Here is a 27,019-nt window from a genome sequence, read left to right as displayed (position 1 = left end):
CCAACCCACAGGATGTGTATAAGGTTTCTGTGTATTTGAAAAGTGACATACTGGGGCTAGTGAGGATACTTTGCAGTTGTGGTTTGCAGAGATGGAAGACAGCCGTATACAAGGAATACATTGGGAGATGTAGGACAGTCGTATACAAGGAATATATTGGGAAATGTAGGACAGCTGTATACAAGGGATATATTGGCATGTTTTGGTGAATTACCAGATTACTAGGCTAGTAAGAAGTGATGCAGGCTGTCCATTTAGTTCTTGGATATATTTGTGCTAATGTACTACCAAAATTACAAACATGCATGTCTAGGGACCAGCTGGCTATCAGTTCTTTTGACCTGCCTGTTATTCTCCTGACTGCCATTACAGCTCCTATTCTATTCTGCTGCTGGTCTCATGTCACTCTGTGGTGGCTGAATGTGTGTGGAGGAAGAGATTGGACAAGTTGACTAACTAGAGATAAAGGTGTTTATGTATGTCTTGGTTATTTCCTCTGACCACCCTTTGTCTACTCCCACTTCTTCCCCCCCAACCTAGTCCTTTTTATTTACACCTGCCCCTCACCATAAATGAAATCCATTAAACCCATATCTCCCACTTCTTCCATTTTCCATCCTCCTATCATACATTAAAAACTTTTCTTCATTTTACACAATCTCCTCTCTCCCTATCAATCTTTCTTTTATCATCCTTACATCATGCCTTCATTTTCTACCATGACATCTGCACCCCTTACTCACTCAGTCCTTTTTAATTTTTACACCTTTACTTCTCCCCAAATTCCATCAGAAATATTGCCACTTTATCTTCCTCATGATCAGACGTGTAGCTGGTTAACCAGCACCCTGTCCTGGTATCATATAGCACCACACCAACCCCTCAGCTCTTCAAGTGAAGAACAAAGCAATGTTACTGTATTAAGCCAACTGGTACATTGTAGTGATTGGCTTATTACAGCTGCATCCATGGCCCCCCAAGCTCTTCCATTGTAGAGAGAAAAAAAGGATGTTCTTCTAGTGGCATGGCAACCAGTTGGCCAGATGCCTAACACTCCCCCCACTCGTTCGGGTCCTATTTCTGTGCCCTGCCCTGACTCTCCTTCAACACATTTACAAAAATAATTTCTTCTTTTAAAGTATAATAAGCTGATTGCTACAAATGTAGCAAATATTTGCTACAGTTTATATCCTGCCTACATGAAGCACTATTGAGCTCATGTTTGTGTTACATTGTTTTCTTCTTTTAAACTGTTGCATACAGTTGCTACAATTTATACCCTGTCAGCACAGAGTGCTACAGTGCTCAGGTTTTAGTAAAAAAAAAAAAAGGAGGGAGATTTTTTTTTTTTTTTTAAACCACAGCACTCAGGTTTGACCTCAAATGCAATACCGGCTTTTAAAAATGGTATTGCATTAAACAGCAATCAGGATCAGCTGACCACACCCCATGAAACACTTGCAGCTGGGGGCAATTGCCCCTTTCACCCCACCCTATGTTACTACTCATAATGACATCTCCTCTATCTTTAGATACACAACTTCCATTAAGTTTCCCCTTCCATCCTTCATACCCTACTGCAGTCTCCTACTGCCAACCGACTGCTGATGTTTTTTTAGCTACCTCTCAGTAGATATAAATCATCCCTTCCCTTAGCACTTCTAGGACTGACAGTTCCTTTGTGCATCCCTTTCCAGCATGTGTGAAAATCTTTATTTGCATGTTATTTATTGCCCAAACATCTAACCTAAAATACAGCCCTTCCTCCTCCAACTTCTTCTTGTTCCAGTCATACCCTTCCTTCCTTTTCCAAATGTTGCAAACGGTTGCTACAATTTATACTCTGTCAGCACAGTGCTCAAGTTTTAGTCCAAAAGGTTTTTTTCACTGCAGCAGTTTCCTCTCTTTTTCACAGTGCTTTGATTTGTCATTCTTTACCCCATCTTTCATTCCTTTCATTTGTTACTGAGCATTTCTTTTAATTCTGTCTCTGTCCTGCTCCCCTTTCTTTTTCCTTTACACCTTATCCATCAGCCAGTATCTTCACTCTTTCCTTGTCCTCACCCTCTGTTCTACCTCTAGACCAAGGTTTCATCTGCCTGAGTTAGCAGTAGCTCAAGTAGATGTAAAATCTCCTAGAAAACCAAGGATAAGTAATGAATAAATACAAATATAAATAAATAAATTAAACCAATATTCTTCAGAAAATGCATGCTAATGCAAAGCTGTTATTCTAGCAATTTTTAAGTATATAAGGTCAAAGTTCAAACAGGTGTTCCTGATTTTGGGTCTTTGTCTCTCATTGTTTTTCTGATGTCTTCCCAATTATTGAACTAAAGAGGTTTAGGCATTGAATCTTAAAAGCTATAAAATAAAAAAAGTCCCACACTTGAGCTGTTTACACGTCAGAAACTGTGAAAAGAATAAGTTAGACTGTTAGAATTATAATGGTAGGGAAGCAGATATTTTTATTAATATGTTGTTAATCCCTTTTAAGTGACAGTATCCAGAAATTAACATTTGTGAAATACTACAGAAAAATGTAATTCTGCATTGGCGTTCATTTATACTTTATCTGGACAGGCAAAGATAGTTTTTATGGGTCATCTTGTGGAAATTTTGTACTGTCTTTTTAAATTCTTTAAGTGTGTTGTGAGCCCCAGGAAGTGATGTAATGGTCTCTTCCTGGTTGTGGTTATTTATATGTGTGTTAAACAAGAGTTATTTATTCTGATGAAGTCTTTCAAAAATGGAAGCACTAAATAAATTGTGGATATTTTACAAATTCTGTCTGGAGGAGTGGCATTTTTTTTCGGTGTGCCATTGGTGGAGGCATTCCTTAGGAGTATTTTGTAGAAGGGCTGGATAGTGTGTGAATTATGACATAGATGTATGTAATTGTGACTAAGCAAGATGAATACAACTAGGCCCAATGGATTATGTTTGTTTGGAGACAAAAAGTATTTTAGCATTGGGTTTTCTGAGGACAGCAGTTCAGATGTTAGATTGCCTTTTGGCAGGGGTAAGTGGGTAGTTTAAGTGAAAGTGCTATATCATACTCTGATAAGTTGAGAATAATAGTACCTATTTTGTAATAATTAGGCATGTAAAAGAGGTATAATTGAGGAAGGCCAGTGTCATTGATGTGGAGATAACTATTATCCAAGTACCCTTGCAAAACCAATATACAATTCTATATGTCATGCTATTAATGCACAGTTATGTACAATAGAGTCTGTTCCTTTTCAGTGTGTTTCTTGTAAGTGTGTTGTATGTAATACTGCCTGAATCTATTAACAAGATACTGTACTTCCTCTTGAGATGTTTAGTAATGTTTATATTTTTAAAAAATAAAATAAAACAGTTTTCTTGTATCTTGAAGTTCTGTTCAGTACTAATGCTGCATCCTCACTTTTAAGAGTTAAGAATTGTTTGTAATTTGCTCGTCTCCAAAATGGTATGGTGCTGGCACCTCTTCCAACATTACTTTATTTTTTTAGTAATGGATTATTTTCCCCACAATGCCCTCTAATATGGTGTTATTTAGATTTTCATATTATTTGGGTTTACTGTCACTACTGGCTAAAGAACTGCATTACCTTTAACCGTTTTAGTAGTTATTGAGATACTTATATGTTTATTTTTTTAATTACAATAATAAATTGTTAGCTAAAAGATTCTAGAGATAGGTTATGATTGTGCTGTTGTCCCCCACCCTTCCTGTTGCATGCTTTTGAGTTAAGTTGATAATTGTTCAGCATAATTGACTTTGATATTTTTACTGCAAATGTTTGTTTAATTACCCTACTTTGTATTTTTATTTTAATTTTTACTACAAATTATTGGTATATTATTTTCCATTATATTCTCAAGTTTATCTCAGTGCTACTACATCTGTTTTGGTGCTCTGGCCCTCCCCCACTGACCACCATTCACTTTGTGACAGTAAGGCAGTACCCCAAGGTTACTATGAGGAGCAGTGGAAGATTATAATTGGGATGATTCAGGTAGCTGCCCAGGTCTCACAGTTCTGGGAAGGGAGAGGGTGCATGGAAAACCATCTACTCAGTATCTGCAAGGAAGTAACATTTTGTTATGTTTAGCACTCTAACCCTGTCTAGCTAGCTTATGTATTGAACTTAATGGATAACAAAAATGCATTTTTAGTTTTAATTACATGCTAAATGACACCTTGAGGTAGGAACCTTTGCATAATCTTGACAGCTTTGCACTTGTATAGCATGGGGAAGTGACAGTTTTTATCCAGAGTTGCTTTATTAATTTATATTTTTAAGTAAAGAAATGTGTATTTACTTAAAAACACATAACACCTCTAAACAGCTGCAGCTTTCTACTCCTTGCCTTCCCATGATCTATCTGGATGTAAAATAGCAGACAGGATAGGAGGTATGGTCAGCTTTTTTGGGGTCCTTCAAAGTAACTTTCTTTTTGTACAGATCTTTGTCTCTATAACAGTATATATCTGTTAGCAAATTTCTTTGCAGAAGGAGCACCCCACCCAATTTTCCCGTAGATGAAATATAAATTTGCTATCCAATCCTGGTTGTCAGAGCCATAGCTGGCTTTTCACCCTGATCTGTGCATCTATCTGCTATTATATTATGTTTTTCTGGTGTTGTAACCAAAAGACATTTGGAATACATTTCGGATCTGCAATTAGAAGCACAGAACCAGGAGAAAGTCATGAAAGATTTTTTTTTCCTGCTGTTATTTGCACAGTTTATTCTCAGAAGGACAGTCCATTGGAATAGTTTCAGCAAACAAAGGGAAAATAAAAAAGCTTCTAGAAATTACGTGTATCTTGCAGATGCAGACAGGAGAACAAACTTAATGTTTTCCAAAGAAGTTTCTACTCATTTCCTGGTTGCTACTCCTGTCTGCAGCAGCTTATCCTGTCACAACCAGACACCTGAGTGTGCAAAGTCAAAAAAGATGTATTTAGAGGACAAAAAGCCAGCTCCCACTCTAACAATATCTCATCAAATTACTGTTTACAAAATGTGGTTGATCTTTTTTGCCATTCAGTGTTTGACTTGTATGACAATTTAAATGTATCACATTTCAGCGTGGTGCTATCAAACATATAGAATACAAGCCTTTCTCACAAAGGAAAACACAAATGTCACTTGTTCTACAAATCTACTTAGTATTCTGTCTTTTAGTTGTTCCAGACAAAGGACAACTGAAAGGCATGTCAGAGTTGGAAGCGGACCCCAAAACAAGTGTTATAGTAGTTCCCCCATCTGTAAAGTTTATTCCTCTTTGGAAGTACATTCAGTAGACTGCTGTAACAGCTGTAGGCAAAGAGAAAATAAACCAACTTCAACATGGTGCCCTTCACAGCACAGACAGGAGTGAAATCTTAATGTTTTCAAATGAACCCCCCTCCCCATTTCCCAGCTGGTTGCTGTGTCTGCAGCTGTATATAGTATTGCACATATTGGCATGTATCTGCTATAAACACTACTTGCAGAAATGACCCTTTGTTTTTTTTCGGGAAGGGCGTGCCAATGGGCTTTGTGTATGTGAAAGCAACTTCATCCACTTAACTATCCCTGATTTGTTTCATTTATGCCCCATTCCTCTTAAATAATTTAAACCAGAAAATAAAAAAAATAGGATAAGAGGTCAGTCAATAATTACATACATTAGAGTTTCAAACTTAGTATTTTTCATAATTTGTATTGAAGCAAAGCCTGTTATACTAGCTTTTTAAGTGAATTCAAATAATAATTAACAATTGCCTCTAAGTTTGGGCCTTTGCTCATAGTATTTTTGACGCTGTCCAGAATTCTTGAGTAAATATTTTGAGAAGCATGACTCTTAACATCAATCTGGCATCCCAGGGACAATGATAGACAATCTTTGTATGGGAGAGGGTTGAAGTCACTCCTGCTGTGTATGTCTGATAAAATCATACATCTGAGTTCTAAAAAGCCTGTCATTCTATGTGTTACAGCATCAAGCTGAAATAGGATACATTTAAAATGCTGAATAACAAAATATCGACCACAAAAGAAAGAACAAAAACATTAACTTGATTTCACTGCAGTATAGTAGGGACTGCTGTTTTGCCCTTTCCTGATGATAGTGCAATTTTTGGTGTTGATAACACATATACAAAATTAGCAGGGGGTGTGGTGGGTGCGGGGGGTTGCCCCCTGCATGGAATGTGTACTGGTGTTTTGCCCCTTTTCACTATGGTGCAGTCTTGGAGTTGATATTTAGTTAGCGGGTTGGGGTCTGTGGGTGCAGTATTGTTTTTCCCCTGCATAGAACATCTGCCAAGTTTTTTCTTAGTTTTGACTTTCAACTTTTTGTAGTCAATCTTTTGCCATTCAGCAGTTTAAACTTATTCTGCTGAAACATATTACTCTGCATATTTTTATTTTTCTATTTATTTATTAGGTCAACATTTCACAACCAGACACCTGAGGTACACATAGTCAATAGTAGCTATAGTTGGTGGGCATGTGCACATGTGGGGCAGCTACATTGAGTTGCACTGTATGTGTCTTGTAGCAAGAAGCTTAAATGATACTGTGCCTGTTATTCAGTTAATTGCTTCAAATCAGATATTTGAGGTGTGCACAATTATTAAAGTGACTGTAATTGATAGGCATATCTGTGGAGTGTAAAAGTAGCTGTAATTGCTGAGTAGATGGCATGACTGTAAATAAAAATAACTGACTGCTGTTGTATGATTGCTTTTCCAGACTAATGTATTTTTTTGTGAAGCAAGTCTATATTGTGCCTCCCAACTTTCTATGATTTTTGCCTCATATTTCTTCCTGTCCTTCATAAAATATTAGATTTTTTTTTGGCAAATCACTGTGGATTAAAGCCATTCTGTAATGTTAGACATTCAAGTCTCATGTTGTACAGAAAAAAGCATATTGATGAAGAATCTGCTGCTTTATTAGCACAGAAACCAAAATTGCAGAATAGATGGGCTGCCTGTACATGGAAATGACTGACTGGTGTTATTTGATTATAATTCTGGCTTTACAGAACTAATGAGATTTTTTTAAGCAGGATCTTTCAGGTATCTGTGACTTTGCAGAACATCCCTGATTTTGCCGGTTTTTGCTGTCATAAAAATGTTGATTCTCTTCTTAAAGCGCAGAGAATTAAAGTTAGTCAGTCAGTAATGGGAGGCATCAGAGTTTCATTCTTCTTATTGTTCAGAAAGTGCATTTTGGTACAAAACCTGTTGTCCCATTAACTTTTAAAGTGATTTAAAATTTTGGATTTAAAAATTTTCCCTGACTGGGGGCCTTGGTCTCCACTCTTGTAATATTTGTCCCTGATTTATATTTTACTGTGGCTATTGCTTGTGTGAAACAAAGTTAAAATAATTTATTATTTTCATAATTTTTATCATAATCAGGTCCCTGTGTGTACATTTAGTATTTACAGTATTTTTTTATGAAATCAGGTCCTCATATGCACAGTCAGCAATGTGACTATAGCTGTTGCATGGAGCTTTCTGAAAACACCTTACATTTGTGTGATGTTTAGTTGGAATACGTCATTGTGGTTCCAATGTGCCTTTGTGTAAAGCAATTTTGAAATACTTTATTTTCATCACAAACAGTTATCTGAAGTGTACTGCATTACCAAAGAAGATATAACTGCTGGGTAGTGTGGTGGGCTGTCTATGGATGAAAGTCACTTATCCTGTTGTCATATGTTCATTTTAATTTGACTTTGCAGGACTGGTATGTATTTTACAGGAAATAAGATGGAATATTTTGATGTGGATACCATGTATTTTTGTGAAAAAAATCCTGAACTGCATTTATGGGGAAATTGTTGTTGTACCATAAACAGTGTGGCTATAAATACTGTGTATGGGAGCTGTCAGTGGATGAAAATGACTGACCCTGATGTCATGATCAGGTTAAACAGTTATTAGTTTGGATTTGCAGGATTTGTAGCTGTGGTTGCTGTGCATTTGTATAAAGCAAATTGGATACTTCACTGTGGGCGTTTAATCACAGTCAGACATCTGAGGTGTACACAGCCAAAATGGTTGTAATTGATGAATACAGACATTCATGGATTATAATGACAGATTTTTGAGTAGTCTTTTATGAATAAAATATTCTGAAATGGGTAATTTTGTCACTGCTAAAATATTAATTTTGTTTAACTTCACATAAGGAAAATGTTTAAAACTACATATTTAAAACACACACAAACATGTTTTGTTTTATTAAACAATAAATTATTTTGCTTTACTAAACAATAACTTGTCAAACAATTAATGTAAAACAATCTGGTAGGTAAGTATACATTTAAAACAATCAATAAGATGAATACTAAAGAACACATGCATTTACACTCATTTGTTTAAAAAGTGTAAGAAAGGGGCCAGTGCATTGAAACCCCCCTAGGGACGGAGGTGCACTTAATTCACCACTTTTGAGAAATATATGCTGGAGTGGCATAAGTAAGGCACTTTAATAAATATTCTGTAAAGCAGTTGCTGGCAAGATGTACGGTATAGTTTATTAGAATATGAGTTTATAGTTAATGGGAGGGAATTAATGGCACAATACTATCCCACAAGTATTCTGAGAAAAGTATTAGGACAGTTGATACTGAAATCCAACCTTAAATGCATTATTCTTTAAAATGGAACATAGGCTAAAGGGAATTGATGCAAAACCTGTATACATAGAATGAGTAATATGCATCTCCACACCTATTTGTGGATTTAGGAGTAGGTATGAGATGACCAGTAGAAGACTAGAACATCCATTGAAACTTATGCCAGGTCAGTATTTTGACCACTGCTGGGTGTGAAAATTAATCTGTGGGCAAAATGCAGCTGTACAGAGGATTCATGGTACTCACATTAAAGCCAGTTTAGGTTACACAGTGAAAGTCAATGGTACACTTTCCAAGATGACATGCAGCAAATATGGAAACTCTCTTGTATCCTAATTCATATTGTTTCTTACAACATCAGAGGCAGAAATTAAAACAAAAGTATTTCTAACTCTTTGATAAAGTGCAATAAACCTTAGATCCTTCTCCACATGAATCTGGTGGCGACACTTATCTTCAAGTTAAAGCTATTGCCTTGGTATTTCATAATGTACTGCAGCAGTTCATACAGAGATTTCCTTTGTTTGTCACCTGTGCTTTCAAATACAGATTTATGATTAGTAGAATAACTACACTTCCCCTCCTATATAACATAAGTGGTTAGCACCCCAGGAAAGCTAACACATCCATTTTAGCATTGCAAAGGCTCAATGAATGTATTGCAATGAAACATGAGTATACTTCACATATGTAATAACTTTGTCTGCTTCTGTCCACTTGGTAAATCCTAATAAATAATGTTTTACCAAAGTAGATATACCTTATAAATATAATAATGACTGTTTCTGGCCAAAGTGAGAGTATTACTGCCATTTTTTATGTACATCCTGTACACCCACTCATTACTATTTGGGCATTAATTGCTAATAAACCAGTTTGGTTTATACTATGGTTTAGTAAGCTAACTATCTCAGATTGACTCATTCACCTTTAGTAATAAATTGATAGGCTTACCTTTCCATAATGTTCTGTTTGAAACTTCTTGAAAAACAAGGTACTGATCAATTTGGAAGGATTACTGGATTTGGAGTTGGAAAGCTCCACACTGCACATCACAATATAATATGCATATCCTATACAGCTGTACCATCCCCTTATCCCACCCACCCCAACATAATTTTCTTTGTAGCACTTGGCATTCACCCACCACATCTTAACAGCCAATAAAAAGTTCACTTCCTTACATAATTTGATGTCCTCTCCTACATAATCAAAACAGAGTCCACTTCCTCAATCATTTTCTTTATTACCTCATTTCCTCCTACCATTTGACACCAGGCCTAAGACAAGTGCGACATTCAATTGTCTTCCCCACACACTTACAGAGGTAGCTCTCATTTACATCAAAGCTTCATAATTTACCTATCATGATTAGGCATTCCTACAGACATTCTGCTGCAAGAACTGTTTGTGGTACAGGAACTACTTCATTCAGTTCTTGTTGAAGCAGGATCTTCTGCGTACTTTCTTTCCAACTCCTGTTAGAGCCATGACCTTTTTCTCATTGATTAACTCCTTCAGCTCCTGGGACCAACAAGAGCCTATTCATTTTTTAGTTTCTGCCATAATCTTGTACTGCCATACGTCTTTCAGCTCTTGGTGACAACAAAACCTATTTCCCACATCTCTGTAACACAGCTAATTCCTCATGTTACTCTTTGCTGTTGAAGGTAGTAAGGTGTTATTCATACTTTAATGGCTAGATAACTTTATTTTTTCAAGATATTGATTACAGCATGAACTTCTTAACCATCTTATCTCATCTTACAGCATCCTGCATATTTTATAGCTCTTGCTAACAGTAAGAGCATTATCACTCATTGCCTTCATCATAAATTGGGAAGAACAAGTTTTCTTCATTCTTACCTCATCTCTCCAATGAGCTTCACTGCATTTATCACACATTATGTGTAAGTTTATGTGCACATTTAAACCTTATATATATATATATATATATATATATATATATATATCATACACATCATGCCTTCCCTTCCTGTCAACCACATAGCCTGATACACAGAGAAATCCTAACACTGACATAAAGCCAATTAACATATGTAAAGAGATATATAGCAAACACACATATAACTAGAAAGCATCTATAAAACAATTTAAATCTCATCCAGCAATGCTTTGACCCCCCCTTAAGCATTTTTAGAAACTATTCATTAATTTTTACCTCACCGCTATCACATTAATTCATTATGATGATAGGTTCAACCCATAATGTCCATAACACAGGAATACAACTTCCTACCCATAGTGTTCACACTGCCCCTAAGAATTACAGTGCTATAAAAATTAAGGATAAAGCTCATTAATATCAGAAGTATGAATAATAAATGGAGCCAAAACGAACCCTATATTAATTCAGACTTACCACTAATACTAACAGTAACAGAGATGTGACAAAAAATGTTTTTCTGTCCAATCACTTGCATTGAACATCACTAAGCACTTCATAATAACATACCTGGCCAAGCAATTAGTGGGGGTGTGCTCCTTCCCATAAATAAACCTTCCGTATACAAATATCACCTATTAAAACAACTAACTTCAGACATGATAACTCTCCAAACTGTCTGAAAGCAAATATGGTAAATGGGAAAGCACATCTCCATGTGGGGAATGGTCTATATTCCTACACTTTACATATTGTTTCTGTTTGTGTTAGCTCTAGCACATGTGTTCCCAAAGGTGTTGTTAAAGCACTATGTTTCTGGGTAGTTTTATCCTGAATTAACTTGGTCCAGTTGTTCTTCAACTTCAAAGGTGCCTCAGCCTAAATAATTCAAACCAACTAATAATATAACCTGGAAGACCTAACCCCAAAGTAGGCTCCAAAACATTAGCAGATCTTATATTATCTAACATATCATATAGTTTTATCAAAGTAAAAGCCCTTGCTTAATTCACTAAGTGGTTATTGTCCAGTCTTAATAGACTGGTGATTTAAATCACATAGGAAACCTCAGAATAGAAGTCTTCATGACATTTCAAAGAATGTCCCAATACCCAAATTAAAATGTGGACTGTAAGTTATCATACTTGCCGTAACAAGCAACATGTTCTTACTATAAAAAACCTATTAATAAAACATATTTATAAACATTTTGCTTGATGCCCTGCTAAACAAAATATTAAAATGGTATTGATTTATTTGAATTATAAACACTGTATAAATTATATTGCAAAAGTCTTTCAAATATTCCCTCATAACTAATTAATGGGTTTGCAACTAGCAAATATGTTCCCAACAGTGTAGTAGACAGACCATGTTTTTTATTCATGTTTTTTTTAATTTCTCCAAATCTTTTTGGTTTCTAATAACATGATGGGAATGGACCTCATTCTTAAGTCAAAGTATGCTTAAAGTTCATGAAATTAGTATTGCTTCAATCTTTGATGTCAGCCAAAAGTGTTCTTTGCAGCACCTGCAATGTGCAAAATAATGACTCCTTCTGCAATTCATATGGGCTTACATGGACTGGTAACATATCTAAATATGATTGTAGACTCCTTTTTTATAAGATCCGTTGCTCCTACTGCTATTGGAACTATCTGGGTATCTTTCTTCCACATTGCTCTTGTTTCCACTTGTAAATCCTGATATTTTATGACTTTGTGTCTCTCTGTACGCAGGACACTATAGTCACTAGGTGTGGCGATTTCAATGATCAGTGATACTTTTGTCTTCTTTTCTTGGACCACTATATCCATTTTTCTAGCATCTATCTTTTGAACTGTTGATAAAGGGTGATCCCATGTGATGTAGATTTCATAATTTTCTATGATGCTTTATGGCTCATGTTTCGAGTGTTTTTCAGCCACTTCAATACCAGAATGTTTGCACAATCCCCAGGGCAGCAGTATCACCACATTATTATGTCTTTCATTGTGTAGTCCTTCTGCCATTAGTATGTCGCAACCAGCAACAAGGTGTGCAACTGTAACCAGCGTGTACATAGCCCACTGTCTTGTGCTGCCAATATTAACCTTTCATCTCCTGGTTTGAATTCACCTCTCCTTAACCATTCATGCATTCATTCCTGATCAGCATGAGGTTCTTATAGAAGTTTTCTATACTTGCAACTACATTTATGCATTTTCCACATTTCTTGCCTTCTCTTCTGGTCCTTCACCTTATATTCTTTCTTTTGTTTTTTGGCACATTCAGTTGCTGCTTGTTTTTTATCTACTTCTGGTCTAATTTCCATTCCTACTAGATGCCGATATGCTTCTGCTAGATTAAGCAGAGAAGTCATCTTATATTTATTTTCCTCATGTTTCAAAACTTTCACTACATTTGGGTCTTGTGAGGTCAGCAGATATGAAATATTCCTTACTAAGTTTTATTTGCATTTGTTCATGTTATATTATTGATCCTTCATCAATTCCCAAATATTTATACACTCTTTCTTGCTCAAGTTCATTTATATCACATTCTTGTTCCAGACTAATGTTTTCCTGTTGTTGCAGTTTTCCAGCTTTAAAGGTTGCTTTTGCACATTTATCAAGACCAAATGACATTCTTATATCATCTGAAAAAGTTTTGACATCTTGCAGTTGTGCTTTCAGTTCCTCATCTGATGAGCTATGCAGTTTTAAATCATCAACAAAGAGAAGATGTCATTACACTTTGTTGTTTTCTAGGAGCCAAATTATAGCCATAACGTAAGCTGTTACATAGACAGTTTAATGGGTTAAGAGCAAGGCAGAATAGCAGAACTGACAGAGTCACCCTGGAATATCCCTCTTTGAATTTTTATCTCTGAGATAATAATTTTTCCTTTACCATGGCTTAATTGCAAAGTGGTCTGCCACTGTTTTGTGGTCACTGTAATGTAGTCAATCAATGTAGGATGTATCTTATACATTTTTAAGCACTCTTATCCATGAATCTGGGATACTATCAAATGCTTTTTTCTAGTCAATCCATGCTTTACTTAGATTCTTCCCCTTTTTACAGTTCTCCAGTATGACTTTATTTAACAACAAATGATCCTTTGTCCATATGACTTTCTTTCATTGCTATTTTGTTCTACTGCCATAATTGAGTTTTCTTCTAAATGACTATAAACTCTGTCAGCATCAATTCCTATGTATAGTTTATATGTCATCGGAAGGCAAGTTATTGGTCTATAATTTTTAGGGTAGCTTTCAGGTTCACTCTTGAGTAGGAGAATTGTTTTTCCTGTTGTTAGCCAGGTTTGTGTGTGTTTGGGATGCTCATAAAATAGTTGTTAATCACAGGTAAATCTTCATGCAAATATGTTAATGCTTTTAACCAAATGTTAGGTACTGGATCTGGGCCTGGGATTTTCCAATTAGATGTTTTTATTAACTTTGTTTCAATCTCTCTGGCTGTTACTTCATCCTATTTCATATCCTGTACCTTTAAACTTCTTATTCTTTCTTTTACTTCTTCTATCCATTTAGCATCTTTGTTATGTTCCACAGGATCTTCATAGATACTTCTTCAAAATGTATCTATTTCTTCTTTTTTTGGCAGTCTTTCAATTCCTTTTACCTTGTTTCCCAATTCTCTATAAAACCTTTTTGTCCCATCAATAAATTGCTTATTTTGTACTTTTCCTTTATATTTTTCTGCGTATCTTCTAAGTTTTTCCACCTGTGCTGAATTTTTTAATTTATTTGCAATAGTGCATGATAGATCCTTGTCTGTTCTAATACCGTGCATTGCTTTTACCACATCTATCTTTCTTAATATTTTTGTTGATCTATTCCCTCTTCTATAGTCTTCTAACGGTGACACTTCCATGATGGTATTCGATTTCTCCCCTTCCTTTCCCTTACTACCCTTTGTTCTTGTGATAGTACTTTATCAGTTATTAATTTAGCTGTGCAGTAATATATCCTGTTTACTTCTGTTATATTACATGGATTTCTATGAACAGTCCTAATTACTGTGCGTTACTGTGTTACTTGTAGGCATTGTGATGTGAACTCGAACCTTACTATAAGGTTGTATACTTATTGTACACACAGTGGTGTTTCCCTTCTCAGTTCTACTTCTTTCAGAGCCTGTTTCATTGCTGAAAAAGTTCAGTTGACCAGGCCAGCTACCCAGGTAACAAATTACTAACTAAATAAAAATAATTCAGGTTTGATGCTGATTGTAAATGCACAGGAAAAAGTATATTAGTACACTGGTAAGAATAAATATTTTCACCCAGTAAGGTATCTTATGTTTTATTGGTTTTGATCAATATATAATCCATATGGTGACCAAATGAGCTGGTTGACAGCAACAACAACAACAACTGCAAAAACAACAACAGCAACAATAATAATAATAATAATAATAATAATAATAATAATACTTATTTATTTTGAAATCCAAGAGTTGTATGTAAATTCCCCCAAACCTACAGTATAGAGGGGTCTATATTAGATGAACGAAAGTTCATCTTAGCGAACGCTCACATGAGCGAATACCCACGTACACGAAACTGCAATTGTGGGGGGCTGCTCCCCCACACCCCCCGCTAAATATATATTCCAACTCCAAGATCGCACTACAGTGAGTAAAGGGCAGATATTCCCATCTTCCCTGTACGGCGATCTCACAATTGCGGTTTCGAGTTCTGCAATATTCGCTCATGTGAGTGTTCGCTAAGAACTTTTGTTCATCTAGTATAGATTCGTATAGAGGTAGATCAATGACTACTTAACTCATATTCTAGCTTAGGTGCAGGGGCCCAATGGATGTTAGAGGGCATTATGAAGTGGAATAGCTGGTCTTTGGGAGGGTACAAAAGGGTTATATACCTTCAAAAGCTATGGATCTGTCACTTTATTTGCACTTTTAATTCTTTGGATTCTCCATGTTTTTGCCTCTTTTTATTTTGATTTTTTTGTCAGAGATTTATAGCATGATTTTTTTATATATTCATAAGAATTTATACCTAAGCTGTTTTATGTACTATAATGTGACTTCAGTGAGTTTTAAAGTTAGCCTTGGCAAATAAGGGTAGGAAGGTAAACATAAGAAACAAAAACAGAGAAAGAGAAATTCAGAAGCAGTCCTTGGATCCTTGTATGTACCAAGACATTTACAAAATGTCAGCTTTGGCGTCAACATTGTTGTTCACTACTTCCTTAAAAAATTACATTTGCAAAAGTAGCAATATTTTTTTGATAGAGATAGACTAAAAAAGCAATTTCCAGAGGCCTTGATATACCCTCAATGACATGGTAATTATCTCAGCATGGTGTTCCAACTAGTGTCTTATATGCAGCCATTTGAAAAGCTAGCATAAAAATAACGTGATTTTTAAAGCCACTTTACTTCATATCTGGATAGTACAGGATGTTGCTACTGCAAATATCATTGCTAAATATGGCAGATGTTGATGAGAGAAAATGGGAGGCCTGCAAAGAGCATATCAAACTCAAGATATAAACATTGTATGACAGTTTATAGTCAATCATTCATTGCTTTTAGTAGATATGGGCATGGCTGGTAGTGCAACTCAATTTATTGTAATTTAGTTTGGTGTACTTTAACTATAGCTGCTAGCATTGTTGGGGCACAGTATGTTGTCTTGTGTTGTATTGTAGCTTATAAAATTACCACTAGTTCTCCTTCCTTTAGGCCAATGTACAGGGAAATACGGAAACAGTTGCTTTAAAGCAAAAAAGATTAGTTTGAAGACTCCAAGTGAACTTGTTCCAATGATTTACTGAAATCTGTACATTTGTTGCTGTCACAGTAAACATTACGTTGAGTAACACAGTGGCTTCTCTCTTGACAGAAAATCAGCCAAAGCCCAAACCACGAGTAATGAATTTTCGTTACAGGAAAGCCATTTCTGTCCATGAAGAACAGCTCAGTATGCAGACTTACTCATCACAACAGGAAGGTGAGTATCTGAACAAGAGGTCATTGTAATTTTCATTACACATTAAGGCCTAGGCCAAATTTCAGTAGACAGAGCTAAACAGGTATAGTGAAAACACAGTAATAGTTTGGTTTATGACACTTTAATTATATCCATTGCTGTCATAAAGGGCATCTGCAAAACAGGAGAGTACCCTGGAACAAAAAAAAGAAACAAGAAACATTTTCACTGCAAACTATTAAGGTACTTTTGTATAAGAGAACAACAAAGCTACACATAGAAAATAATGCAGAATACCTTGTGAAATAAGTGCAGATCACATAAAATTAATGTTTTAACATTATGTATATCACAATGTACCAAAGAGTTATTCAGTGCAGTCAGCAAATGTAAAACAGAAAAAGCATCTTGTTCCAATGGCTACAGTGGAGAAGAATGTTAAAATAACAAAGTTTTGCCTGTTGCTTGAGAAGATCACAGTTTTGGTTTTACTGTGTTGATGTAAAGTTCTATAGTTGCCATAATTATATTAAATAATAGCTGGATTACAGGTTGGTATTGATCTTGGTGACAGTATTGGGCTCAAGAGGGAGCATTATAAAATCTTTGCTTGTTTACAATAACAGGACATGCCATTCACAAAGGTGATAAAAACATGCAAGCCCTAATACAGACCCCTGAGATTCTCCCACAGTACCATGCATCAGCTTAGAGATGGCACCATTCCATCTAACCATTTGGTGTTTTTATTCCAGATAGCTTTTAAAAACACCAAATGGTCAGATGGAATGGTGCCATCTCTAAGCTGATGCATGGGATATCCGAAGTGGTGCAGCGTTAGCGTTGTTGCCTCACAGCAAGAGGTTCTCCCATTCATTTCTCAGCTGGAGTGCGGGGAGTGCCTTCTGTGTGGTGTCTGCATGTCCTCCCTGCAGTTGGGTGGCATTCGAAAGACATGTGTAAATGGGAGTGCCTTCGTTGAAGGTTGGACGTTGAGCTGGCACCTCGGCATTCATGAAAATCTACTGCCAATCATTAGCGGACCGGAGTTCCGCTGTGGCGACCCCTAACCGTGAAAAGCCGAAAGACAAACAACAACAATTCCAGATAGCTTTTAGATCACTTAGCAGCACTGACAGAACAAAATGAACAAAATAACTTAGTTATGAGAAGCATTGCTGAATGGTCGTAAGTATCAAATGCTTTGGAGAGGTTCAAAATGATTGACCTGCTATTGAACCATAATATAGCCAGTTGTGGATGCTCTGTGCAACATCTAGTAGGTCAGTACTGGTGCCTTGGTTAGCCCTAAAACTATGCAGTGGATATGTGGAATAAAAGTACTTTATATTGAATGTGTAAAGCCATTTTTCCCCTCAATTTTGTAATGTAAAATATTTCTCACCTTGAAACAAGAAGGAAATGGTACATAATAAAACATAAGCAAATAAACATAAATAAACAAATAAAATAATAGACATACAAATTAACAAAAATACTTACAGCTGTATTTCTCTTTTTTCTAGGTGTAATTAAAAAAATAAACTCCATGTCTGTTTAACTCAGGGAATTAAGCTATAATCTGCTAATAAGTTTTATCCTGTAGTCCAGGGTATGATTCCCTCAGCCTCCTTGTTTCTGTTGTGTGACTCTACGCCACTCAGTTTAAACAGACATTACTCCAAGATCACTGTTGAGAAGTGGGTTCTCTAAGCATTTACCTGGTTAATAAATGATAAAAATAACAAATCAATAAATGTATGTTTTAAAGTTATATCAAAACATGAATTGATATTTCATATTATTTTTGTTAAAAATAAAATATTCAAACTTTTATCTTTCATTATTTCCAATATTTCACATCTCTGACAAGCCTCACAATGTAATGCCCTAGAGATAGTAAAGTTATATATAAAATAAATTGTATAGTTATTGCCCTAAGAAAACATTACCAATATACATAAAAATAATTATTTTTATCCAAACAAGTAAAAATGTATAAAAAAGACATACACCCATAGAAATATAATATACAACAATAGAATATTAACAAACACAGAGAGGCCATTTTCTCAAACACAGAGAGGCCATTTTCTAAGTGCAGTAATACCATCCAGGGTGGGCACTGTAGGGAAATAGACTTCCGGGGGGGGGGGGGTGAATATAAATGGAGTTTTTATACAATGTTTACCATTTGTTATTAAAGAAATTTACTTTTAATTTGTTTGTTTTCAACACATAACTATAATAATAGTAATGTCTTCCTAGATTAGTTTAGTGTTGCTCTTTATTGTGGTTATAGCACACACTTCTTGTCAAAGTGAGAATGTCATTCTGTAAAACTGTCCCATATCACATTGTCACCATTTGTTCCTTTTACTCGATTATCTTAATCACTTTGCCACCTGCTAGTACTACTCCAGTAATTATGAGCCATTTTAAGCCTAGACAGTTTCCTTCAAAGGTGATTATGTAACTTGTGTCTGTGAGGTAAAAACCTTAATTGTTATGCTAACACCAAAATGTTTCCACTTAGATTCAATCTGGGGATGTTTTGTGTATTAAGCTAACATGATAACTACTACACTGCAGGGGTTCAAATGGAGAGACTAGGGGTCCAAATGGAGAGATGTTAAATCAGCAAGCAAAGGAGAGTAGTACTGCTGAAAATGAATATATCCTCAAGTCTTGGTGAGTACCTTCATGAGATGGACCCCATTTTTCACAAAATCTCACCAAGACGCCACTAATGTATGGACTGTATTTTATATAGCATATATCACAGCCAGTAGTAGGTTAAAAAATAAAAACTAAAAAAGATAATTGGGTGCACAAGACCCAAGATATGCCCAGTTCCAGTAGGTGCATTGGTGCCAGGAATGGAAAAAAATGACAGTGTAGAATCCTCAAGACACAGAAACATTCCTACAGTGGGGCCAGACCAGGCCCAGGGGGAGGATGGTCCCCCTGTTGTAGAAGGAAGTAGTAGTCCACAAAAATCACAAAAATTGATAGGCCAGAAAAGAGCCATAAAGACGATAGAGTGGACTATTGAGGATAAGAAAGAAATTATGTATTATTATTATTGTGCAAGCAGCTCAGAATTTCCGGACAGAATATACACAAAAAGATTAAGAGAAAAGTTAGAGGAAAGAAAAATACTTCCACAAAAATAACTATTAGAAGTTTCAAATAAAAAAGTGTGTTTATTAATATAACAGATTTATGAAAAACATTATATAGACCAAGCAACCTTGAGCCATTTGACAAAAGAAGTGACTAAGGAAATGCAAAAATATAAAGAACAAAATCTAGAGATTTTTGAAAAGTAAAAAAAAAAGAAATATAGATATGGGAAAGAAAGAGAGATTTGATATAGTGCAATATTTATGCAAAGGAAAAAGCCAAATTAATCAATACAAAAAGTGGCCCCAAAGATATTTGAAGAAAAATACAGGCAAAGACATCCAGATCTGGAAAATTTTACAATACAAAAAAATAAGATCACAGAGAGGGAAAATAGAACAGAAGATTAGTAAAGCAGAAGTTAAAAAAATAGAAGCTGAATTTATTGAATGCCTGTGAAGTGAAGACATTAGTGTAGAAAGTCTAACACAGGTTATATCACAGCATGATGGAACAAGTAAGGAGAAACAGGAGGAGCAGGAGACATCTGAAGAAGAAATATGGACACGAGAAAGAGATTTAATGTGCTGCAATATTTATGCAAAGGAGAAAGCAAAAGTAATCAATACAAAAAGAGTAGCACCAAAGATATTTAAAGAGAAACACAGGCAAAAGCATCCAGATAGGAAACATTTTTTTTTTTTTTTTTTTTTTTTAATTTATTTATCATTTGTTGACCGGGAAAGTCCGACTAGGTTCCACAGAGCCTGTTTTCAGCGGAGGCCCGGGGAGAAATGCTCCAGATGCATGTCTTTGGAATGTGGGGAGGAAACCCACGAACACAGGAGAACATGCAACCCACACAGAAGGCACCCCAGCCGAGAATCGAACCGGAGAACCTCTTGCTGTGAGGCGACAACGTTAACCGCTGCACCACTGTGCCGCCCATTTTACAATATAAAAATAAGAAAGCAAAGAGGAAAAGTAGAAAACAGACTTAGTAATTGAGAAGTTAAAAAAATAAAAACTGAGGTTATGGATTACCTGCAAAGAGAATGATTTAGTGTATAAAATCTAATTTTAGAGCAGTGGATCCCCAAATTAAAGAGAAACCAGTGGTGCAGGAAACATCTGATCAGTTTGGAGCCTTCCATAGGAAACTAGTACAAAAGTTCAGTTGGAGTTGCACAGCAATGGAAGGAACAGGAAACTCTGGCAACTCTGATACAGTGTTGTGGAGTGATAGGCCAATAAGTTCCAATATGAAAGAGCAATGGAGGACAGAGGATGAAACTGAAGAAAACATGGCAGGAAGATGCTCTGGAACTTCCTGCAGAATACCCACAGGAAATGGAAAACAAAAAATTATCCCTCAGTTTAGAAGAAAATGATCTAAGAGAAGACTTGCTTGATTTAATAGAGATAGACAGACATATTAAGATCAATGAAAGAAACAGACTACGGAAAGCAATAAAACCCCAAAAGTTAGAAGTTTGATAAAACAAATGAAAGTTGTAATTACGACTGTTCATAGAGACTCATGTGATATAACAGATAATAGGATATATTACTGTAATAGGATATATTACTGTGCAGCTAAACTAATAACAGATTAAAGTCTTATCACAAAAACACAGGGCAGTAAGGGAAATGAAGGGGAGAAATCAAATGCCATCATGGAAGTATCTAATAGAGAAAACTGTAAACCAATTAAGGCAAGAGGTGTCACTGTTAGAAGAGTATAGAAGAGGGAACAGACCAACAAAACTACCCTGAAAGATGGACGAGACAAAAGCAATTTGCAGTATCAGAACAGATCAGGAACTGTTGTGCACTATCGCAAATAATAAACTAAAAATATCAGCACAGGCAGGAAAAACTAAGAAGATATGCAGATAAATATAAAGAAAAGAAAAAAAAATAAGCAATTTATTGATGACTCAAAAAAGTTTTGTAGAGAATTGGGAAACAAGGCAAAAGTAATTGAAACACCACCAAAAGAAGAAACAGATACATTTTGGAGAAATATCTATGAAGATCCTGTGGAAGATAAAGACCCTAAATGGATAGAAGAAGTAAAAGAAAGAATGAGAAGTTCAAATGTACAGGATATGAAATGGGATGAAGCAACGGCCAGAGAGGTTGAAACAAACTTAAGAAAAGTTCCTAACTGGAAAACCCCAGGCCCAGATGCAGTACTTAACTTTTGGTTAAAAGTATTAACTTCTTTACATGAAAATTTAGCCATATATAAGAACCATTTGTATGCGCACCTCAAACAGACACCAACCTGGTTATCAACAGGTAAAACAATTATCCTACTTAAGAATTAACTTGCAAGCTCTCCTAAAAACTATAGACCAATGACTTGCCTTCTGATGACCTATAAACAATACATTGGAATTGAGGCTGACAGAGTTTATAGTCATTTAGAAAAAAACTCAATCATGGCAATAGAACAAAAGGGTAACAAAAGAAAGTCATATGGAACAAAGGATCATTTGTTTTTAAATAAAGTCATAATGGAGAACTGTAAAAAGGGAAAGAATCTAAGTATGGCTATAGAAAATCATTTGACAGTATCCCACATTCAGGGATAAAAGAGTGCTTAAAAATGTATAAGATACAACCTACTCTGATTGATTACATTACAGTGACCATGAAACAGTGGGAAACTGCTTTGCAGATAATCCATGATAAAGGGAAAATTATTTTTCCAGGGGTAAAAATCCAAAGGGGGATATTCTAGGGTGACTCTTTGTCACCACTACTCTTTTGTCTTGCCCTTAACTCATTAAGCTGTCTACTTAACAGATTAGGTCATGCCTACAATTTGACTCCCAGAAAACAACAAAGTATAAACACTTTTCATCTTCTTTTTGTGGTCAATTTAAAACTGTATAGTTCATTAGACGAGGAACTGAAAGCACAACTGCAAGTGGTCAAAACCTTTTCAGATGATATAGGAATGTCATTTGGTCTTGGTAAATGTGCAAAAGCAACCTTTAAAGCAGGAAAGCTGCAACACCAAGAAAACATCACTTTGAGACATGCGTGTGATATAAAAGAATTTGAGCAAGAGGAAGTATATACATATTTGGGAAATGATGAAGGATCAACAATAAAACATGAAAAATGTGAATAAAACTTAGCATGGAATATTTTTGAAGACTTAATACTGATAACAGTGTTGACATCTAGGAACAAAGTCCAAGCTATATGATAATTTTTCTCTTCCTTGTCCTAACATGCAGTTTTAGAGTGACTGACTGGCCCCAAAAGGTGTTGGATAGGTTGGACAGGAAAACAAGAAGGATGCTTCATGCTCATCAAATGATTTATAAGAATCAGTGTATACCAAAACCATATATTCCTCATTCTGACTGCAGTATAGGGCTCCTCAAAACTGATTACATGTATAGATTTGCAATTGTAGGACTGCATACATGTCTGTTGACTTCACAAGACCCAAATGTAGTGAAAGTTTTGAAACATGAGGAGAATAAGTCTAAGATGACTTCTCTGCTTAGTTTAGCAGAAGCATATCTGCATCAAGTGGGAATGGAAATCAAACCTGAAGTAGATAAAAATCAGGCAGCAACTGAATGTGCCAAAAAAACAAAAGAAAGAACATAAGGGAAAGGATCAGATGAGAAGGCAAGAAATGTGGAAAATGTATAAATATAGTTGCAAGTATGGAAAACTCTTGGAACAACCTCATGTTGATCAAGATCGAATGCAGGAATGGTTAAGGAGAAGTTAACTTAAACCAAAAGACAAAAGGTTAATATTGGCAGCCCAAACTAGTGAATAATGTACATGTTGATTTACAAAGCCCATTGAACATGTGGGAGAAACAGACAAATGTAGGTTTTGTAAAACAGAATTGGAAACAGTCGCACGTCTTGTTGCTGGTTGCGGTTGTAATGTACCAATGGCAGAAGGACTGTATACTGAAAGGCATAATAATGTGGCAAGACTGTTGCAGTGGGGATTGTGCAAACATTATAATACTGAAGTAGCTGAAGCACTGAAAACATGAGTCACAAAGCATTACAGAAAATAATGAAGTTTATATCACATGGGATCACCCATTACCAACAGTTCAAAAAAATAGATGCAAGAAATCCAGATGTAGCAGTCTGTGAAAAGAAGACAAAAGTAGCATTGATGAAATTGCTACACCCAGTGACTATAGTGTCTTACGTGCAGAGTGGCACAAAGACATAAAATACCAGGATATGCAGACAGAAACAAGGGCAATGTGGAAGAAGGATACCCAGACAGTTCCAATAGTAGTAGGAGCAATGAGTCTTATAAAAGAGAATATACAATCATACTTAGTTACACTGCGGTGGTGGTGCTGCGGTAGCGTTGTCGCCTCACAATCAGACGTTGCGCGTTCGATTCTCAGTTAGAGCTTCTTCTGTGTGGCGACATGCATGAATGGGTATTCCTTCATCGAAGGTTGTGCGTTAGGCCCAGCAAGCCAGCACGTAAAAATCTACTGCCAATCATTAGTGGACCGGAGTTCCGCTGTGGCGACCCCTAACCGGGAAAAGCCGAAAGACACAACAACTTAGATATGTTACTGATACATGTGACTCTGTATGAACTGCAGAAGAAGTCATTACTGGGCACATTGCTTGTGCTTCAAAGAGGACTCCTGGCTAACTTCAAAGATTGAAACAATACTAATTTCATGAACTTTAATCATACTTTGACTTAAGAATGGGGTCCATTCCCATCCTGGTATTAGAAACCTAAAAGATTTAGAGAAATTTAAAAAGGCAGAAAAGAGATGAAAGAAATAGATTACTGAAGGTCATTGAGACCCAAAATGTTAGAAGTTTGATAACAGAAATGAACACAGTAATTAAAACTATTAACTGAAATTCATGTGATATAATAGAATTATATAGGATATATTACTGTGCAGCTGAATTAATAACAGTTAAAGTCTTACCACAAAAATACATAACAATAGGGGAAATGAAGGGAAGAAATCAAATGCCTTCATGGAAGTATCAAACAGAGAAGACTGGAAAACAATTAGAAGTGCCACTGTTAGAATAGTATGGAAGAGGAAACAGACATAGATGTGATAAGCAATGTGCAGTAGTAGAACAGACCAGAATCTATTGTACGCTATTGCAAATAATAAACTAAAGATATCAGCAAAGGCAGAAAAACATAGAAGATATGCAGATAAATATAAAGGGAAAGTACAAAATAAGCAATTTAGTGATGACCCCAAAAAAGATTTGTAAAGAACTGGGAAACAAATCAAAAGGAATAGAACCACCACCAAAAAAGAAGAAACAGACACATTTTGGAGAAATATCTATGAAGACCCTGTGGAACATAACAAAAATTGTGCAAACATTACAATACTAAAGTAGATGAGAAGCATTGAAAACAAAAGGCACAAAGCATTATAGGTAATGATGATGATTATGTCACATGGGATTACTCATTACAACAGTTCAAAAAATAGAAGTGAAAAAACAGATATAGTAGTCATGAAAAGAAGACAAAAGTAGCATTGATTGTTAAAATTACTACACCCAGTGATTACAGTATCTTACGTACAGAAAGACACCAAGTCATAAAATACCAAGATTTGCAGGCAGTGTGGAAGGATACACTGACAGTTCCAATAGTAGTAGGAGCAAAGAGTCTCATAAAAAAATTACATTCTTATTTATATATGCTACTGATGCATATAATTTCACATGAATTGCTGAAGAAATCAGTTCTGGGCACATTGTGGATGCTGCGAAGAGCACTTCTGCCTAACATCAAATACTGAAACAATGCAAATTTCATGTACTTTTTAATCATACTTAGACTTAAGAATGGGGTTCATTCCTGTCATGATATTAGAAACCCAAAAGACTTGGAGAAAGTAAACCCACAGAAAATCCTAATTGCTGTATGGTGCTCAAAGAAAACAAATGATGAATTTAACTACAGGTGTGGACAGAAAGCAGCTACTTATCATACTTATGTCATTGTTACACAGTACTGTTTGTAGCCTGACAAGTCAAAGTTCCCTGTCTTTCTAGAAAAGAGCTCTCAGTCAGAGCCAAATTTGACACCATTGTTTACAGTTGCAAAGATTTCCTTTGAGCGATTCCTAGTCCCTCTTGGATTGGTTACTAAACTACGTTGGTAAAAGCTATATTTGTCCTAGTCTTCTGTATTTTTGCCACATGTGCTATTATAAAGACCCCATGTTTCCTCATCATTAGGAAATATACTAGGACTGCCTATTAATACTCCTCACTTGGCCTCAACAATTAGCAATATCTGTCTGGCATCTAATGCTATTAAATATCCTCCCTACTGCCTGCTTCCCTAGGAGTCCCGTAAGGCTCCATCCTAGGTCTCCTACTCTTCGCTCTTTTCACCAATCAGCTCTCATCTGCCACACCTAAGGCCTCAATAATCCAGTACACGGATGACACCACTATCATATGTGCAGCCCCCACACTTGAGCACCTCCACTCTCAAACACAAGAATGCTTCTCACGAGCTGAAACTTGGTTCACCAGTCACCAGCTTATTCTTAACTAAAACAAAATTATTATTCTTCAGCCCACATAGATCCTTCCCCCAAACAGATAACTTTACTATCACCTCTAATAACAAAACTGCTATTATCCCAGTCACCCACACCAAACGTCTAGGCATAGAAATAGACAACCACCTAAGATTTGATTTTCACATTGCCCAAACTATCAAGAAAGTTCACAAAAAACTAGGACTGCTCTATCATAACAAACACTTTCTCTCAAAGCAATCCAAAATCACAATATCCAGGACACATCTGCTATCTACCGTACTCTATGCTTCCCCAGTACTAACTAACCTTCTGAAAACTGATCTAAACAAACTAGAATCCTGCTACAATAAGATAGCTAGATTTGCTACAGAATTATCCTACAGAACGCATCACTGTGATTCTCTCAACAAGCTTAACTAGTTAGAACTCCCACTATTACTTCAACTAAATCAACTGTCACTAGCACACAATGTATTCTGACACTCAGACAAAATCCCATTTCTTCAACATCTTATACATCCTTACATCACAACAAGAACCTTGAGATCTAGCACCCTAATCCGCCTAGAAGTCACCAAATATAGTAACAAGGAAAATCTCTCTATAGCCACTTTATTTCTAAACTCTGGAACTCCCTCCCTGCCCACCTAACAACCAACAATTCTACCACTCAATTTAAAAAACTCCATAAAGTTCACTTCATGAACAACCGGCTATGATCCTGTCTCACCCCAAGATAAAAGCAGGCATACTAGCTATTTCCCATACACTACCTTAACAAAAGCCAGTTTCACACCCTATCTATGGTCCAAATGTGACC

General features: G+C 35.9%; 1 protein-coding gene across 3 annotated transcripts in view; it reads left to right on the top strand.

Moving 5' to 3' along the window:
• Positions 1-27,019, top strand: part of LOC122809736 (capping protein, Arp2/3 and myosin-I linker protein 2-like) — a 1,549,910-nt gene that overhangs the window by 1,440,843 nt on the left and 82,048 nt on the right. For all 3 annotated transcript variants that reach the window (XM_044081444.1, XM_044081445.1, XM_044081446.1), the window contains exon 35: positions 16,419-16,526. In XM_044081444.1, the coding sequence (XP_043937379.1) occupies positions 16,419-16,526 (108 nt within the window). The remainder of the gene's footprint in view (positions 1-16,418; positions 16,527-27,019) is intronic.

The sequence above is a fragment of the Protopterus annectens genome, chromosome 8.part0, assembly GCF_019279795.1.
Source record: "Protopterus annectens isolate FY-2018-M chromosome 8.part0, PAN1.0, whole genome shotgun sequence".
Lineage (NCBI taxonomy): Eukaryota > Metazoa > Chordata > Ceratodontiformes > Protopteridae > Protopterus > Protopterus annectens.
Note: the sequence above shows the minus strand (reverse complement) of the source record. Positions and strands in the feature narration are given on the sequence as shown.